This window comes from Aquarana catesbeiana, linkage group LG05 (assembly GCF_042186555.1).
Source record: "Aquarana catesbeiana isolate 2022-GZ linkage group LG05, ASM4218655v1, whole genome shotgun sequence".
Classification (NCBI taxonomy): Eukaryota; Metazoa; Chordata; class Amphibia; order Anura; family Ranidae; genus Aquarana; species Aquarana catesbeiana.
Genome location: NC_133328.1, coordinates 439,201,409 through 439,220,538, shown reverse-complemented (window position 1 = coordinate 439,220,538; position 19,130 = coordinate 439,201,409). Strand labels below are relative to the sequence as shown.

At 42.2% G+C, this 19,130-nt stretch overlaps 1 protein-coding gene across 1 annotated transcript in view; it reads left to right on the top strand.

Annotated features, from left to right (window-relative positions):
* The window catches only part of DOK6 (docking protein 6), a 962,439-nt gene that overhangs the window by 408,718 nt on the left and 534,591 nt on the right, over nucleotides 1-19,130 (top strand). Inside the window, exon 3 of the mRNA XM_073631271.1 lies at nucleotides 14,809-14,923. Within this exon, the coding sequence (XP_073487372.1) occupies nucleotides 14,809-14,923 (115 nt within the window). The remainder of the gene's footprint in view (nucleotides 1-14,808; nucleotides 14,924-19,130) is intronic.

The following is a 19,130-nucleotide window of genomic DNA, read 5'->3' as shown; positions in this document are numbered from 1 at the left end:
ATTTCTTCCATACGAGGGAATCCAGTTTTTTCCAGACCTCTCAAAATATACACTGCAGCTCCTGAGAAACCTTAACCCCATCACGAAATCACAGGATCCAATATAAATGTAGATATCCTGCTACACTTCTCATTGCCAAGAATGGCACCATGCACACTGTCAGCGTGCTACATAAAGGCATTCAACTACTACACGAATAGGGCATTATCCTGGAACCTCCTAAGGCAACAGATCCACCCCTGCAGCAACGGAGATCCTCCATGTCCCATTGCTCTCAAGGACCTAAGAATCCATGAGTACACTCGATTTATGCCCGGCTGGGCCTACTGTCACTACTCACCTTTCTCCCTCACAGTTTAAAGCTTTATCAATAGCCTTCTTCAGTTATTAACTATTTCCCCCCACAGCGGCTTTGCTGATATCAGCTTCTAGTTCACTAACGTCGCCCGGAACCTGAACTACTCCGGTTCCAATCCGTTCCTGCATAATTCCAGCATCAAACAGGACTGTTTTTTTTCTCTCTTTTTTTATTACCTTATTTTTGTATTCAAAGTATCTGTTTTAGCCTAACCTGACTTAATGTTTACGCAGCTGGCTTAGCAAACCATCCAATTGCCACGTTCCTCAAATCCATCGGAACTTCACCTTGGACGCCGCTCATTCGGACCACCAGAAGACCCTAATCACCTAATTGTAAGTGTTTACCTCTACTTACGCAACGTACTACACACCTGACAACTGACTACGCCCATCACAGTTCTATCTCTCAATACCAAGGGCTTAAACCATCCAGCCAAATGCCACTCCCTATGGCAGATGGCAGAGAATCTCCACAGCGACATCCTTTGTGTTCAGGAAACACACCTTCTACCCTCCTCCTCAGCTCTCTGCTTCAACAACAAATACCCCCATATCTTCCATGCCACGTTCCACTCCAAAAAGAGAGGCGTACTAATCGCCATGAAGAAAATTGCTGGTGTTCTTCTGATCCTATTAGTCCTATTAGCTACAGTATTTAGTGTTAGTCTAGTGCGTCCTCTGCACAGTGTGCACCTAAAGCTACCTGAAGAAAATTGGTGGTGTTCTTCTGATCCTATTAGTACCACAGGCAGCTGCAGTACTTACAGTTAGTGTAGTGCGTCCTCTGCACAGTGTGCACCTAAAGCTACCTGAAGAAAATTGGTGGTGTTCTTCTGATTCTATTAGTACTGCAGACAGCTGCAGCATTTACAGTTAGTGTAGTGCGTCCTCTGCGCAGTGTGCACCTAAAGGTACCTGAAGAAAATAGGTGGTGTTCTTCTGATCCTATTGTAGTGATATGATGTATAGTGTATTGGGTGGATAATTAATTAGTAGTTATTATAATGATGATGTAAGTACTCTTCCGCAGCAACCCCGGTTCAAATCCGGGTCACGGCACCAATGTAGTGATATATCCTTCAAAGAACGGGTAACGGCCCCAATGTAGTGATATATAATATATATAGTGGGTAATTAATTAGTAGTTATTATAATGATGATGTAAGTACTCTTCCGCAGCAACCCAATTCTTCCAGAGAGATGCACTTTATTGAATTCCAACACAGAACAAGGTCCAAAGTCCACAGATGACAAAAAATCCAACAGAGGAAATATAATTTAGAGTCCCATTTTTCCTAGATTTGAGCCTTCATAGTCATATACAGACAGGACTATACCAAACTATAGACTGAACACCATGTTATATTCACTAGACACTGAATGGCTGAGCAATTTGATTGGCTGTTTCCATTTAGGCCTTTGATATGCTTTTAGTCTTTCAGACAGACAACAACCCCCAGCCGTGAACAGCTGCAGTCATAAACCGCCCCAATCTGCACTCCCGCATATCAACATCAACAAATCCCCCTTGATATGTGTAATTAGATTAGATTAACAGATACCATCTGAACACCCTTTGAAATGTTCGATTAGGTTAACAGGCAATACCTCACACACCTAGGTAGACTTGCATAAGATTAACACATCAAAGGGTCTTCAGCTGTCCCCTTGATATGTTAAAATTCAGTTGGCTCGGACAAATCAACCATTGTCAATTGAATTCTGGCCTGGTTAATATTGTACTGTATGTGTACATACATATAATAATATAATGTCCCACATAAATCGGTGAACATATTACAACAACTATTAGTACCACAGGCAGGCTGCTGCAGTATTTACAGTTAGTGTACTGCATCCTCTGCACAGTGTGCACCTAAAGCTACCTGAAGACAATTGCTGTTGTTCTGATCCTAATAATACCACAGGCATGAAGCTACAGTATTTACAGTTAGTGTACGGTGTCCTCTGCACAGTATGCACCTAAAGCTACCTGAAGACAATTGCTGTTGTTCTGATCCTGTTAACACCACAGGCAGGCAGCTACAGTATTTACAGTTAGTGTACTGTGTCCTCTGCATAGTGTGCACTTAAAGCTACCTGAAGACAATTGGTGGTGTTCTTCTGATCCTATTACTACCACAGGCAGGCAGCTGCAGTATTTACAGTTAGTGTACTGTGTCCTCTGCACAGTGTGCACCTAAAGCTACCTGAAGATAATTGCTGTTGTTCTGATCCTATTAATACCACAGGCAGGCAGTTGATTCTGCTAGCTGCAGTATCAGTGTATATATATATACATCCCAGCTTTGTGCAGCTACATCTCACTGCAGGCCATTAGTATGTCTGGAAGTCCAACAAGGAGAGGCAAACAGTCACAAGCCAATAAAAGAGGGCAAGCAGGCTCTGTGTCTAGAGGCAACAGTGCTGGTCGTGGAGACGGTGCATCCTTATCAGCACGTGGCCGTAGGACATGCTTGTCCTTTTTTTCGGCAGCTGGCCGTGTTGAGCCACAACATGCGAAAGACTTGGTAGAGTGGATGACCAAGCCGTCCTCATCCTCCTCATCCTCTCTCACCCAGGCTCAGGGTTCTTTGTCTGGCAAAGCAGCTGCCAACACAGCCTCTTCCCTCAGCTCAATGGCAACAGTCACTCTTTCCCTAGCCCCACCATGTCCTCCTGAGGAGTCCCCCGAACTGTTTGACCACAGTGTTGGGTACATGCTCCAGCGTTTTGAAGGCTCCGATGATGGTAACCAGCTAGAGGAAGGCAGTAACGTGAGCCCAGAGAGAGGAGGTGCCCAAGAAAGACAGCAATCTGGCAGTCATGTTCCCCCAGCTGCAGCATACTGTCAGCTTTGGTCCAGTGATGAGGAAGGAGGAGATGATGAGGTCACTGACTCCACGTGGGTGCCTGATAGGAGAGAGGAGGAGGAGGCACATCTCCAGCGAGGCAGGATGCCCACCAGGGGCCAGCTTAAGGGCAGCACACCGACTGCATCACACCACAAAGCTCCGCATGTGCAGGGCGCTGCTGTCTCTGCGCATTATTTCAAAAGTTCTTTGGTGTGGGCCTTTTGTGAGACGAGTGCATCAGATCCCACCGCTGCTATTTGCAACATAAGTCTCAAGCGTATCTCACGTGGCCAAAACATCACCCGCTTGGGCACCACATGCTTGACCAGACATATGTCAACCTGCCATGCAGTTCGTTGGAATAAAGCGGACCTCTCCTTGCTCCTCATCAGTTGGGATCTCCAACCCCACTATACCTTCAGTCCTCTCTGAAACCTGCACTGAGAGGAATGAAGGTGTAGAATTAGGTGTGTCACAGCCAAGATAGCGGGCAATCTGCTATCGGTACACCGACGTCAGATTGTACCAGGCAAATTTCCCTGCCCCAGCTGCTGCACCTCCGAAAGAAGTTCGCTCCCAGCCATCCACATGCCCAGCGGTTGAATGCTAGCTTGGCTAAATTGCTAGCATTTCAACTGCTGCCTTTTCAGTTGGTAGACTCTGCCCCCTTCCATGAGTTTGTGGAATGTGCGGTTCCTCAGTGGCAGGTACCCAAACACCACTTTTTCTCATGGAAGGCGATTCTGGCTCTCTACCGGCATGTGGAAGGCAATGTCTTGGCCTCGCTGGACAGGGCAGTCAGCGGTAAGATGCATCTTACCGCTGACTCATGGTCCAGCAGGCATGGACAGGGACATTACCTATCTTTCACCGCACACTGGGTGACTCTTCTGGCAGCTGGGAAGGATGCAGGACAGGGTGCAATAGTGTTGGAGGATGTTCCGCCACCACACCTCCAAAATTCTACTAGTGGTGATTCTGCCACCCTCTCTCCTCCACCCCCTCCTCGTCTTCTTCCTCCATGGCCTCTTCCTGTCATCTCTGCAGGGGCAGGTTCAGAGGTGGTTGACGCCATGCAAGCTTAAGGCAGGTATGGTGGTTTGCGACAATGGCACCAACCTCCTCTTCGCCCTCCGACAGGGACAACTGACCCATGTGCCCTGTTTGGCTCACGTCCTTAACTTGGTGGTGCAGCGGTTCTTAGGCAGGTACCTGGGCTTACAGGATGTCCTGAGGCAGGTCAGGAAAGTCTGTGTGCATTTCCGCAGGTCATATAATGCCAGTGCTTGGCTGGCTGACCTCCAAAAGGAATTTAACCTGCCCTAGAACCGCCTAATCTGTGACATGCCCACCAGGTGGAGCTCAACGTTGGCCATGCTGAAGTGGCTGCACACGCAGCAGAGGGCCATCAATGAGTACCTATGTGACTATGGCACCAGGACAGGATCAGGGGACCTTGGATTTTCCCCATGCCAGTGGGCTATGATCAGGGATGCATGCACTGTCCTGTCTCCATTTGAGGAGGCCACGAGGATGGTGAGCAGTGACAGTGCATGCATCAGTGACACTGTCCCTCTTGTCCACCTGTTGGAGCACACGCTGCATGGAATAATGGACAGGGCACTTGAGGCAGAACAGAGGGAGGAAGAGGAGGACTTCCTACCTCTCAAGGCCCCCTTTATCACGACAGTGTTCCTGCGTGCCCGCAAATCACACAGGAATAGGACGAGGAGGATGAGGATTGGGTCAGCATGAAGGTGGAGCCTGGCACTCAGCATCAGCAGCAGTCTTCAAGGGATCATTTACAGTCCCGAAAAACCCATAGACTTGTACGTGGCTGGGAGGAGGTGGCTGCGGATCATGTCTTCCTTAGTGACCCAGAGGCCTCTGGACCGAATGCCTCAGCAAACCTACGTTGCATGGCCTCCCTGATCCTGTAAAGCCCGCGGAAGGATCCTCGCATTCGTGGTATCAAGGGGAGGGATGATTACTGGCTGGCAACCCCCCTTGATCTGAGCAGAGGATGAAACATCTTCGGGAGGCCTTGCAGAAAGGTTTGTGCAACGTGTTTCCAGAGCCTGGGAAGTTACAATTTCCTAGTCCTCCTGGACAACATGTTGCTGAGGCTTCGGTCAAACACAGAAGGAGCGGTGGAGAAGGTGGCCATCTGACCGATGCGTTAAGGCAATTTTTTAGTCTGTAGCCCTAAGGTCTGATCGGTTCCAGCAACCATCACCCGCGTCTGATTCGCATGGTATGCAATTGAGCTACTGGCCTGTCCTGCATCCAGCGTTCTTTCAGAACGCACATTCAGTGCTGCTGGAGGCTTTGTAACCAATCACAGGGTGTGCCTGTCCACCGAATCGGTCGATCAGCTGACCTTCATATAAATGAATCATTCTTGGATCACCAGCTACCAAGCACCTGATACTGAATTAACCGATCGATTTTTTTTAATGTGAGATCTCTTCAAGACTGCCTATGCTGATGCTGAGTGACTATGCTGTTATGCTGAGTGACAATCCTCTTCCTTCTCAATTTTCATGCTGATAGCTTGTAAGAATATTTTTGGTTCTGGGCACCGCCACCAGTGGCCAAGGCCCAATTTTTCTGCCCCTGTTTAACAGGGGCGTGTAATTACAATTTTTGATGCAATACCTTGAAGCAGGGCTCATTTCTGTGCTCCAACTATAGCATCTGTGAGGGGTTGCAGTGTTGTGGCACTTTTTCTGCCCCTGTTTAACAGGGGCATGTAATTATAATTTTTGATGCAATACTTTGCAGCAGGGCTCATTCCTGCGCTCCAACTAGAGTATCTGTGAGGGGTTGCAGTGTTGTGGCACCAACACCAGTGCCCAAGGCCCAATTTTTCAGCCTCTGTTTAACAGGGGCGTGTAATTACAATTTTTGATGCAATACTTTGCAGCAGGGCTCATTTCTGTGCTGCAACTAGAGTATCTGTGAGGGTTTGCAGTGTTGTGGCACCAGTGCCCAAGGCCCTATTTTTCAGCCCCTGTTTAACAGGGGCGTATAATTACAATTTTTGATGCAACACTTTGCAGCAGGGCTCATTCCTGCACTCCAACTATAGCATCTGTGAGGGGTTGCAGTGTTGTGGCACCAGTGCCTAAGGCCCAATTTTTCTGCCCCTGTTACAATTCTTGATCTAATATTTCACAGCAGGGCCCATTCCTGCACCCACCAAGAGTAACCGTGAGGGCTTACAGTGTTATGGCAACACCACCACCACCACCACCAAAGGTCCAATTTTTCTGCCCCTGTTCAACAGGTGCATGTAATTACAATTCTTGATCTAATATTTCACAGCAGGGCCCGTTCCTGCGCGCACCAAGAGTAACTGTGAGGACTTACAGTGCTGTGGCAACACCAACACCTAAGGCCCCAATTTCTGCAGAATATATAGGGCAGACCCCTTCTTTCAAACATCCAACTTACAAATGACTCCTACTTGCAAATGGAAGGAGACAACAGGAAGTGAGATGAAATCTACCCCTAGGAGGGGAAATTCTCTCCTGTAAGAGTTAATATGGGAAAAATGTGTCTCCTCTTCACTGATGCTTTATCACCAATCCTTGTTTCACTAAAAACCCCAAATTTTCAAAAAAAAAATTGTCATTGGACAGAAAGTGAGGTGAAATCTTCTGAAGAGGTGCACAGACAGCAAAACAAATGTTACAGGGGTAATAACCCTTCCCTATGTTTTCCAAAAAGCTTAAAAATAGATTTTTTGGCTGGAGCTACACTTTAAAAATGTACCCGTTCAAAATTACAAACAGATTCTACTTAACAACAAACCTATAGTCCCTGTCTTGTTTGCACCGCCTGTATACTGCTGTTCAGAGTATATAGGGCCTGGGGGCCACACGCCTTTCCTTTTTTTAATTTGGGTGCGGGGTTCCCCTTAATATCCATACAAGACCCAAAGGGCCTGGTAATGGACTGGGGGGTGGGGGGTACCCATGCCGTTTGTCTCACTGATTTTCATCCATATTGCCGGGACCCGACATTACATTAAAGCCGTTTTAAATGACTTTTATTCCTTTAAAAATGTAATTTTGTGCAGGGACTGTTCTCAGCACGGGAAACACACGCCACTTTACAGGCATACTATAGACACCCCCAGGTACGATATTTAAAGGAATATTTCACTTTTCTTTCACTTTAGGTATCATTAAAATCACAGCTCCCGAAAAAATAGACGTTTTTAAAACTTTTTTTGCATTGATACATGTCCCCTGGGGCAGGACTCGGGTCCCCAAACCCTTTTTAGGACAATAACTTGCATATTAGCCTTTAAAATTAGCACTTTTGATTTCGAACGTTCGAGTCCCATAGACTTTAATGTGGTTCCAAAGTTCACACGAACTTTCGGTCCGTTCACAGGTTCTGGTGTGAACCGAACCGGGGGGTGTTTGGCTCATCCCTACTGATTGGTTACTATGCACAGCTGCACCAAATTCTGTGTTCTCCAGTTTTAGTAAATACCCCCACTGGCTCATTGTAATGTGTAATAAAAGAGAAGAACATTCCACATTATTGAGTCATGGACTAAGCATAAAAATTGCACAGCTTAGCAATTACAATATGGATGGTAAACGTGATGCTGCTTTGTGCTGTATTTTTGGGGTGTGTAGTGGTAGGGGGCGCTATATGTGTTTAATTATAACATTCCTTATAGATACACAATTTAAAGTGCATAGTGATAATTAATAACATACAGTTAATAAATCCTGACAATCTAGTGCTGAAATTGATTGTTGACAGTGATTCAAATGAATACATCAAAATAAATACATCAAAAATAAAGTCCATAATTCATTTTCTTTTTGGGTGCAACTTAAATTCTTACAACCGTCACCAGTAGCAAACTTTGAGTAGATCACCCAGTGAATGTGAGTGAATTGCCTACTCACCAGACCACCATGACCTTTTTAACTAAACAAAAGGTCAGTTAAAGCTGTTAGCATGGATCAATGGTCCTGCTGGTGTGCCAAAGGAAATGCAATTGGGAACCTTGTAGTTTCTCCACAGCAATAGACCATTTAAAAAATAGATTAAAATGGGACCATAGTATAACACAGTTTATTTAAAAAGATGAATATAAAAACATGGGCCAAATGGTTACTTATATTGGTTGGTGCCTTAGCCTGGCACTGAGGACTTTAGACATGAACAGATGGATATCGCAGCCATCCCGCTTGCGCTGTTTGTTGATCGGCGTGCGTTCCACCACCTTAGTGAAATGAAAACCGGAAGTGGCCAGAAGTGACGTGACCGGGATGCGCCTCAGCGTACGTTTTGTCTTACAACATTATGACGTTTTAAGACGAAACGTACGTCGAGGTGCATCCCGGTCACGTCACTTCCGGTTTTCACTTCACCACTGCAGTGCAATGCATGCCGATCAACAAACAGCGCAAACGGAACGGCTGTGGTATTCATCTGTCTGGCAATTCATGTCTAAAGTCCTCAGTACCAGGCTAAGGCACCAACCAATGTAAGCAGCCATTTGTCCCATGTTTTTATATTCATCTTTTTAAATAAACAGTGTTATAGTATGGTCCAGTTTTTATCTATTTTTTAAATGAGCTATCGTGGCGGAGAAACAACAAGGTTCCCAATCACATCTCCTTTGGCACACCAGCAGGACCGTTGATCCATGCTAACAGCTTTACCTGATGTTCTTTTAGTTAAAAAGATCATGGTGGTCTGGTGAGTAGGCAATTTATTCACAATGTATTTATAGGCAATAAAATCATAGAAAACCAAAAATGATGCACAGTCTCTAATATCTTATTGCAGCAGCGCTATGTGTCAGAACTTCCCAGACACAAAAATAGAAAAACCCAGTAGACAAGGAGATCTAGGAAAGCTTGAGCAGCTGTGTTCTGTAGGAGTAAGGAGCTTCTTCCACCCAAAACAATCACCGCGTGAGGGGGAATCAACCCCAATGGGATTGCACTCACCAGAAATTCAGCACACAGAAGCCTTTGTGATGTTATCAATAATAGCTTTCCACCTCCTCTGCACGGCCACCAGATGTCAGTAACACTCTCGGTTAATGCAGCATAACATATGGGAGGAATCAAATATCCACATAGCGTAATATTGCTAAAATTAGTTTTATTCAAAACATTAAAATATATCCCCGTTATTAAGATCTGCGTACCTGAGATTCAATAAAATAGAGCATTAGTTATAAAGTGCACTGTGCCTGATATCCCAGCTCCCGGGAGGTCCTCCAGAGCGTTCACTGCGTGTAGCGAACCACACACTTCCTGGTTCCTCTCTGGTGCGTGGAACGCACGCATCACTTTGGATAGTTTACATCCCTGACGCGTTTTGTCACTTCCGGACGTTCTCTAAGGGCGTAATCTACCTTATGATGGACCGGTATTTATACTAGTGACAGGCTCAATAGCCAATCCAATGAGTCCTGCTAGCAAATCCCCGCTGCGCATATATCAGTATCTGGGGAGCTGTCAGCAGTGGGGAATAATTACATAAAAAGCCTCTATCACTCAAAAATTATCTAGACTGCCCAGAGAGAGTCACAACCGGATACACTTAAAAGAAAGTGACCCCCATGCATATTTCAAGAATATACCTCACATGCATTTGTAGCAATACACATATTAACCATGCAGGTATTATTCCCTATATAACACTTCGGGACATGAATAATTTTCCAATGGGATGTATATATCCACCTGCCTACTGGTTTATCCTGTTTTAACAATCTATAATACATCATCTATTATTTCCATACTGGGCAACTGCCCTCAGTATTAGTATGGGCACCAGGACAAACATGCATGGAGGATACAATAGAATGGCACTAGAACTAAAAATGGTACATGATCCACATAATGCAAACAATATAGACAATGTAAAACCAATATAAAATGGTTCATATAAAACCTGCAATATAAATAATATGAAGATCTGCAATCTAAAAAAATTATTATTAAAAATATTGTAAAGTTATGACATACATGAAATTCAGAAATTTTACACATACATATATATTTTTACTATATATAAAATAGATATTAAATGTGACAGAGACTACGCGGGGCTATATGAATCACCTGTGCAAATAAGTAATGTGTCAGATAAAATACTTTACTATGTGTCACTGATGAAACAATTAATATCCAGCTCAATGTTAAGGCCTTTGGGGGAGAGCACATCCACAGAATAAATCCACCGAGTTTCGCATTTAGACAATTCTCGGATGCGATTTATAACCCTCCAATGAGTTTGGAGATGTTCTACTCCCCAGAATTCCAACCCCACGGGATCCATATTATGTTTTAACTTAAAGTGTAGTGAAACATTGTGGTCCTCACGCAGAGGAAGGCCCCCACTGTATTCCCAGATTCTAATTCAACACAGGGTCCCACAACCCTCAACTCAGCACAGGGGTCCACAACCCTGGAATGATCAAAGAATCCCTCATTTGAAGGAACAACACTCACAACAGGAAAAAGACCGTCCTCAGCACACTGTCCCAACAAAAGGAAATACCAGGGCTGTAGGGCAGGATCTAGAATCCAAAAAAAGAAGAAGGGGGTCGGAGTAGGAGGTATTTTCAATCTTTCTGAGGCAAAGTTATCCCATAAGGAAAAGAACATCTTGAACTTAGGTTTAAAATGTGGTTTAAAGAAACCTATCAATAAATTTTATTATCTTCATCGACATTATCTTCATCGACATCCACAAATATATCAGAAAGTTGAACATTAAGAAATACTTTATAGGTTGCAATTCTTCTACCACAGTCACTGTTCAGAAGCCCAATGAAGTGATTAATAGTGGCCTGAAAAACAAGTCTCTTTTCAACCCTCTTAATAACCTGAACCATCAAGTTGAGGTGTTTAAGGGATTGATTTTATGGGACTTAGAACACCTCAAACCAAACAAAGAGGTGAACATGAGACATATTAGTGAGGGCATCACTATGTTAGAAGAAAGAAAAGAGATCATCATAAGGCCAGCTGATAAGGGAGGAGGTGTGGTGATACTCTCATAGCATTTTTACCATGGTCAGATCATAGATATGTTATCCGATCAGGTGACATATAAATCCCTGGATAATGATCCAACTAAATCCTATAGGGATCAACTGAAAATTCTGGTGGACATGGGATCAAGAAGTGGTGTCTTAACCGAGAAAGAGAAGAGGTTTTTATTACCCTCTAGCAACCGTATACCTACATTATATACACTGCCAAAGATCCATAAAGATCCCACCAACCCTCCAGCGAGACCCATTGTAAATAGCATTGAGTCGGTTTCTGCTAGAATGGGCCAGTATTTAGATTGTTTTTTACAAAAGAGTGTCATGAGTACTTGCTTTTATCTCAGAGACACTAAAAACTTTTTGAACTGTTTACAAAACGTTGATTTGGCTGGCAAACCACAGGTCCTCTTAGTTACAGCAGACATTGCATCTCTGTACTCCATTATACAGCACAATGATTCTCTTTTGGCGCTAAATTGGGCTCTATGCCAAAGAGATGACCTTCCCCACAATTCAAAGGTTTTTTTTGAGGAATGCTCTCGATTTCTGTCTTAGTCACAATTACTTTTGGTTTGCGCCCAGCATCGCAAATCTTTTCATGGCAGAGTGGGAGGATAAAATCATCTTTAGGGAACAACGTCCAGAGTTAATTTTCTACAAACGCTTCATTGATGATCTGTTCTTTATTTGGGCTGGGTTGCCGGATTCATTGGAATTGTTTTTACAAACATTAAACCGTAATAATAACAATATAAGATTAACCTCTAATTGGCATAGTGACACAATCAATTTCCTTGATGTTACCGTATATCGACGGAATGATAAATTAGAAACGAAGGTATACTTCAAAAAAACCTGACAGGAATAGTTATTTACCTATCACCAGTTGCCATCACCCCCTATGGCTCAGAAATATTCCAAAAGGACAAATTATGAGGGTGAAAAGAAATTGCTCTGAAGAGGCTGAGTTCTTTCTCCAATCTAAAATCCTCACGGAAAGATTTGAAGCCAAGGGGTACAAACCTGATATGTTAAAAAAAGTGGTGGAAGAAGTGGCAGCTCTGCCTAGAGCAGCATGTTTACAAGAAGTAGATCAAGACATTTCCGATATGCCATCCATGAAAGAAAATAATTGCAATAAAGAATGGGCTTTCATCTCTCAATTCCACTCTCAGTACAAGGAGGTTGAAGATATCTTTAAAAAGCATTGGCATATTCTTCTAATGGACAAGAAACTTACTACTGTACTACCACCCACACCTCAATTTATTTACAGAAAAGCCACGAACTTTGGCGACAAAGTGATAAAAAAATTGATAGATCCTCCTAAACACCCTCAGGCGTTTTGGGATCGAAACTTTTTTTTGCATGCAGAAAATGTAAAGCATGCAGGGAAGTTGCTAGACCCCTTAGGGGCATTGATAATTTTGTCTCCCCTGTTAATAATCGATCCTTTGACATCAAACAGTTTATAACGTGCAATAGTACTTATGTGGTCTATGCTCTAAAATGCCCCTGTGGCCTGATTTACATAGGCCGCACCAAAAGATTGCTACTAGTTAGAATCGCTGAGCATATTCATAATATCAAAATAGGGTACAAGGACCACAATGTTTCACTACACTTTAAGTTAAAACATAATATGGATCCCACGGGGTTGGAATTCTGGGGAGTAGAACATCTCCAAACTCATTGGAGGGGTATAAATCGCATCCGAGTATTGTCTAAACGCGAAACTCGGTGGATTTATTCTGTGGATGTGCTCTCCCCCAAAGGCCTTAACATTGAGCTGGATATTAATTGTTTCATCAGTGACACATAGTAAAGTATTTTATCTGACACATTATTTATTTGCACAGGTGATTCATATAGCCCCACATAGTCTCTGTCACATATAATAGCTATCTTATATATAGTAGAAATAAATATGTATGTGTAAAATTTCTGAATTTCATGTAGGTCATAACTTTACAATATTTTTAATAATATTTTTTTTAGATTGCAGATCTCCATATTATTTATATTGCAGGTTTTATATGAACCGTTTGATATTGGTTTTACATTGTCTATATTGTTTGCATTATGTGGATCATGTACCATTTTTAGTTCTAGTGCCATTCTAATGTATCCTCCATGCATGTTTGTCCTGGTGCCCATACTAATACTGAGGGCAGTTGCCCAGTATGGAAATAATAGATGATGTATTATAGATTGTTAAAACAGGATAAACCAGTAGGCATGTGGATATACATCCCATTGGAAAATTATACATGTCCCGAAGTGTTATATAGGGAATAATACCTGCATGGTTAATATGTGTATTGCTACAAATGCATGTGAGGTATATTCTTGAAATATGCATGGGGGTCACTTTCTTTTAAGTGTCCGGTTGTGACTCTCTCTGGGCAGTCTAGATAATTTTTGAGTGATAGGGGCTTTTTTTGTAATTATTCCCCACTGCTGACATCTCCCCGGATACTGATATATGCGCAGCGGGGATTTGCTAGCAGGACTCATTGGATTGGCTATTGAGCCTGTCATTAGTATAAATACCGGTCCATCATAAGGTAGATTACACCCTCAGACGACGGCCGGAAGTGACGAAACGTGCCAGTGACGTAATCTACCCGAAGTGACGCGTGCGTTCCACGCACCAGAGAGGAACCAGGAAGTGTATGGTTCGCTACACGCAGTGAACGCTCTGGAGGACCTCCCGGGAGCTGGGATATCAGGCACAGTGCACTTTATAACTAATGCTCTATTTCATTGAATCTCTGGTACGCAGATCTTAATAAGGGGGATATATTTTGATGTTTTGAATAAAACTATTTTTAGCAATATTACGCTATGTGGATATTTGATTCCTCCCATATGTTATGCTGCATTAACCGAGAGTGTTACTGACATTTGGTGGCCGTGCAGAGGAGGTGGAAAGCTATTATTGATAACATCACTAAGGCTTCTGTGTGCTGAATTTCTGGTGAGTGCAATCCCATTGGGGTTGATTCCCCCTCACGCGTTGATTGTTTTGGGTGGAAGAAGCTCCTTACTCCTACAGAACACAGCTGCTCAAGCTTTCCTAGATCTCCTTATCTACTGGGTTTTTCTATTTTTGTGTCTGGGAAGTTATGACACATAGCGCTGCTGCAATAAGATATTAGAGACTGTGCATCGTTTTTGGTTCTTCTATGATTTTATTGCCTACATATACATGTTTTTATCATTTAAGTAGCTGCTTTATTTATACTATATCATATATTGATTTGGTTCCTGGCACGGAGCAGTGTGAGGTAGAGGCGGTTAAACTTTCACACTTTCTTGGTACAAATTCATTCACAATCACTGGGTGATCTAGATGAAGTTTGCTACTGGTGACGGTTGTAAGAATTGAAGTTGCACCCAAAAAGAAAAAGGTTTATGGACTTTATTTTTGATGTATTAATTTTCTTGAACACAAGAAATACATTTATTTGAAAGTATGTTGTCATGAGAGCCTGTGTGAGTTTTTATTCTGTAGGAATTAAACATAAGTCTTTCTTTTTCTAGGTAACAGAACTGCACAATATCAAAACTATAACACGGCTGCCTCGAGAGACCAAGAAACATGCGGTAGCAATTATCTTTCACGATGAGACTTCAAAGACATTTGCCTGTGAGTCAGGTAAGCAATTACTAGAATATTTGCTGTACATGAAATTTCAGCTTGTTCCAAAACCACAATCTAAAATATTATCAAGTATAATTTACATGTGGGTATATGTGGCATGTCATTTGTTCATGTTATTATTTTATTGCCATGTCAATGTTTGCTTTATGATGTCATGCACACATTATACATATTCTACTTGACTTTCATGCTAACTGTGGCACTTATCAGGAGTTAATATTATTATAACTACTGTTTAGAGCAAATTTGTAAAAAGCAAATCAAAGCAACAGAAATAGGTGATCATGGAGGCACCTCAAAGTACCTGTACATGTTGAATAGGATGTCAGTGATGAGACCTCTTGCAGTTGTGATATGTCCTGAATCTATGCTTCTCTTTTAGTCCCAAGCCACAAAGTATGATTGGTGGACTCGTTAATAAACAGGAAGCTGAGGACAGCAGTACGAGGCAGGCCACACTGTTATTATACAAGATCTGGTAATGATGTTCTTAAGAGAAATCTATCATTTTTCCCATTCAGGGCAAAAAGACAATTTATCTTGAAAGCCTTTTTTGCCACCCACTAATATATACTTACCTTCCCCATGCTTTCCTGCCTCTCCATGCCTCTGTTTACGTCTTTGGAAATACCCCAGTGCTGGGGGTAAATGTAACTTTTTTCTATTCCTCCCAGGATACAACACTTGGCTTGAAGGTAGCTAATACCCAGGTCTAAACACTGTCACATGAGGAAGGGGAGCAGATAATTAACTCTGTGAAAGCCTCTCCACTATCTGACTTGGAATTACACAGGGTTGAAACCCAAGACTCTAATGCAGGAATTAAGTGCTTGGGACTCACACTAAAAGCGGGTATAAGTTTTTAAGAGACCTGTCATTCTGCCAAACCTGGGACCAGAGAGACCAGAATTGTAATAGTGAGGAAGAGAGTTGAGGTGCCTGATCATGTCTTTTTTTTACAAAGTTTTATTAAGTGCACTGGAACAACTCTGTTGTACAGATTTATATAGACTGTTAATGTTGTAACAGAAGCAGGGGTAAGATTATGAAAATGGAAGCTGTTAGTACAATTTCTAACTTAAAATCTATTTATTTTACTTCAACTGGGCTTTAACCGAGTTCCTCAGATTTTTGTGGTACTAAGGAACTCTTGAAATGTACGGTGTGTGTTACGCACAATTACCCAGCTACTGTTTTCTGATGTTTATCCAGTCTCCAGACATTTTTCATTTGTATTTTTAAAAATAATTGAATTCATTGTTCTGGGGAATACTCCTTTAACTTGATTTTTAGTATCAAGTTAGTACTTGTATTTTAGTATTAGCATCTTTTTCAAACAAGATGAATTGTTATATTTCTATTTAATATCACCAGAATGAAAGGTATATATAGATATTTCTAGCTTTTTGAACTCTTTTTAAGCAATACACATGTGGGCACTACCCAACATTTCTTGTTGCTACTGCTTATAGACAAAAAATCAGATGCTTAGCAGACTTGATCTTATTAGTACACATATGGGTTGATCTACTAATTACATAGCTACATAGTTACATAGTAGGTGAGGTTGAAAAAAGACACAAGTCCATCAAGTCCAACCTATGTGTGTGTGATTATATGTCAGTGTTACATTGTATAACCCTGTATGTTGCGGTCATTCGGGTGCTTATCTAATAGTTTTTTGAAACTATCGATGCTCCCCGCTGAGACCACCACCTGTGGAAGGGAATTCCACATCCTTGTCGCTCTTACAGTAAAGAACCCTCTACGTAGTTTAAGGTTAACCCTCTTTACTTCTCATTTTAATGAGTGACCATGTGTCTTGTTAAACTCCCTTCCGCAAAAAAGTTTTATCCCTATTGTGGGGTCACCAGTACGGTATTTATAAATTGAAATCATATCCCCATATCAAGCATCTCTTCACCAGAGAGAATAAGTTCAGTGCTTGCAACCTTTCCTCATAACTAATAGCCTCCAGACTCTTGATTAGCTTAGTTGCCTTTCTCTGTACTTGCTGCATTACCAGTTCATCCTGCCTGAGGACTGGTGACCAGAATTGGACAGCATACTCTAGGTGCGGCCAGAGGACCAGAGTCTTATAGAGCTGGAGAATTATTGTTTTATCTGTGGAGTTGATCCCCTTTTAATGCATGCCAATATTCTGTTTGCTTTGTTAGCAGCAGCTTGGCATTGCATGCCATTGCTGAGCCTATTATCTTCTAGGACCCCCAGGTCCTTTTCCATCCTAGATTCCCCCAGAGGTTCTCCCCCCAGTGTATAGATTGCATTCATATTGTTGTCACCCAAATGCATTATTTTACATTTTTATACATTAAACCTCATTTACCATGTAGTTACCCACCCCATTAATTTGTTCAGATCTTTTTGAAAGGTTTCCACATTCTGCTGAGAAGTTATTGCCTTGCTTAGCTTAGTATCGTCCACAAATACAGAGATTGAACTGTTTACCCCATCCTCCAGGTCATTTATGAACAAAAAAAATAGAATTGGTCCCAGCACATATCCCTGGGGGATCCCACTACCCACCTCTGACCATTCTGCGTACTCCCTATTTATAACCACCATCTGAACTCACCCTTGTAGCCAGTTTTCAATCCATGTACTCACCCTATGGTCCATGCCAACGGACCTTATTTTGTATAGTAAACGTTTATGGGGAACAGTGTCAAATGCTTTTGCAAAATTAAGATATACCACGTCTATGGGCCTTCCTTTATCTAGATGGCAACTCATAGAAGGTTAATAGATTGGTTTGGCAAGAATGATTCTTCATGAATCCATGTTGATTACTGCTAATGATACAGTTCTCGTTACTAAAATCTTGCATATAGTCCCTTATCATCCCCTCCAAGAGCTTGCATACTATTAATGTTAGGCTAACTGGTCTGTAATTCTCAGGGATGTATTTTGGCCCTTTCTAAATATTGATGCTACATTGGCTCTTCTCCAACCACCTGGTACCATTCCAGTCAGTAGACTGTCAGTAAAAATTAGGATCAATGGTCTGGCAATTACTTGGCTAAGTTCCCTAAGTATCATCGGATGCAAGCCATCTGGTCCCGGTGATTTATTAATGTTAAGTTTCCCAAGTCTAATTTTAATTCTGTCCTCTCTTAACCATAGAGGTACTTCCTGTTATGTGTCATAAGGATAAACACTGCAGTTTTGGTTACTGAAGCCCCCCAATTCCCTCGTGAACATTGAGGAGAAGAATAATATCAATACCTTCACCATCTCCCCATCCTTTGTAACCAGATATCCTTCCTCATTCTTTATGGGGCCAATATGGTCTGTCCTCTCTTTTTTACTGTTTACATACTTAAAGAATTTCTTGGGATTTTTTTACTCTCTTCCGCTATGTGTCTTTTGTGTTCTATCTTAGCCGTCCTAATTGCGTCCTTACATTTCTTGTTGCATTCTTTATAAAGTCTGAATGCTGATGATGATCCCTCAACCTTGTATTTTTTTAAGGCCTCCTCCTTTGCTTTTATATGCATTTTTACATTTGAGTTAAGCCATCCAGGACTTTTGTTAGCTCTTTTAAATTTATAACCCAATGGGATGCATTGGCTAGTGCCCTTGTTTAATATGCTCTTAAAGCAAACCCATCTCTCCTCCATGTTCTTTGTTCCCAAGATTTTATCCCAATTCATGCCTTATAAAAAGGTTTGTAGTTTAGGGAAGTTTTGAAATTCAGTGTCTTTGTGTTCCCCTTATGTTTCTTATTTGTGTGATATATCCTGAAGCCAATTGACCTGTGATCGCTGTTTCCTAAATTGCCCCATATTTCCACATCCGTGATCAGGTCTGTATTGTTGGTAATCAGTAGATCCATTAACACTTTATTTCTAGTTGGTGCATGTACCATTTGAACCATGAAATTGTCCGGCAAGACATTTAGGATCTGCCGAACTTTAGACGAATGCGTGGTTCCCTCCGCCCAGTCTTCCCATCCTTGCTGCTAATCCAACTTGTGATAGGTGATCTGTCTCCCCCTCCTCCCTCAGGTTAGGGGGCCTATAGCATACTCCCAGTAATATTTTTCCTTAGCTTCATCCCTTTGGAGCTCTACCCATAAGGATTCTACCTCCTCCCTAGCTCCCTTAGTGACGTCATCTCTCACATTCACTTGTACATTATTCTTGATATATAGGCAATAAAAGGTATACCCTTGAATGGT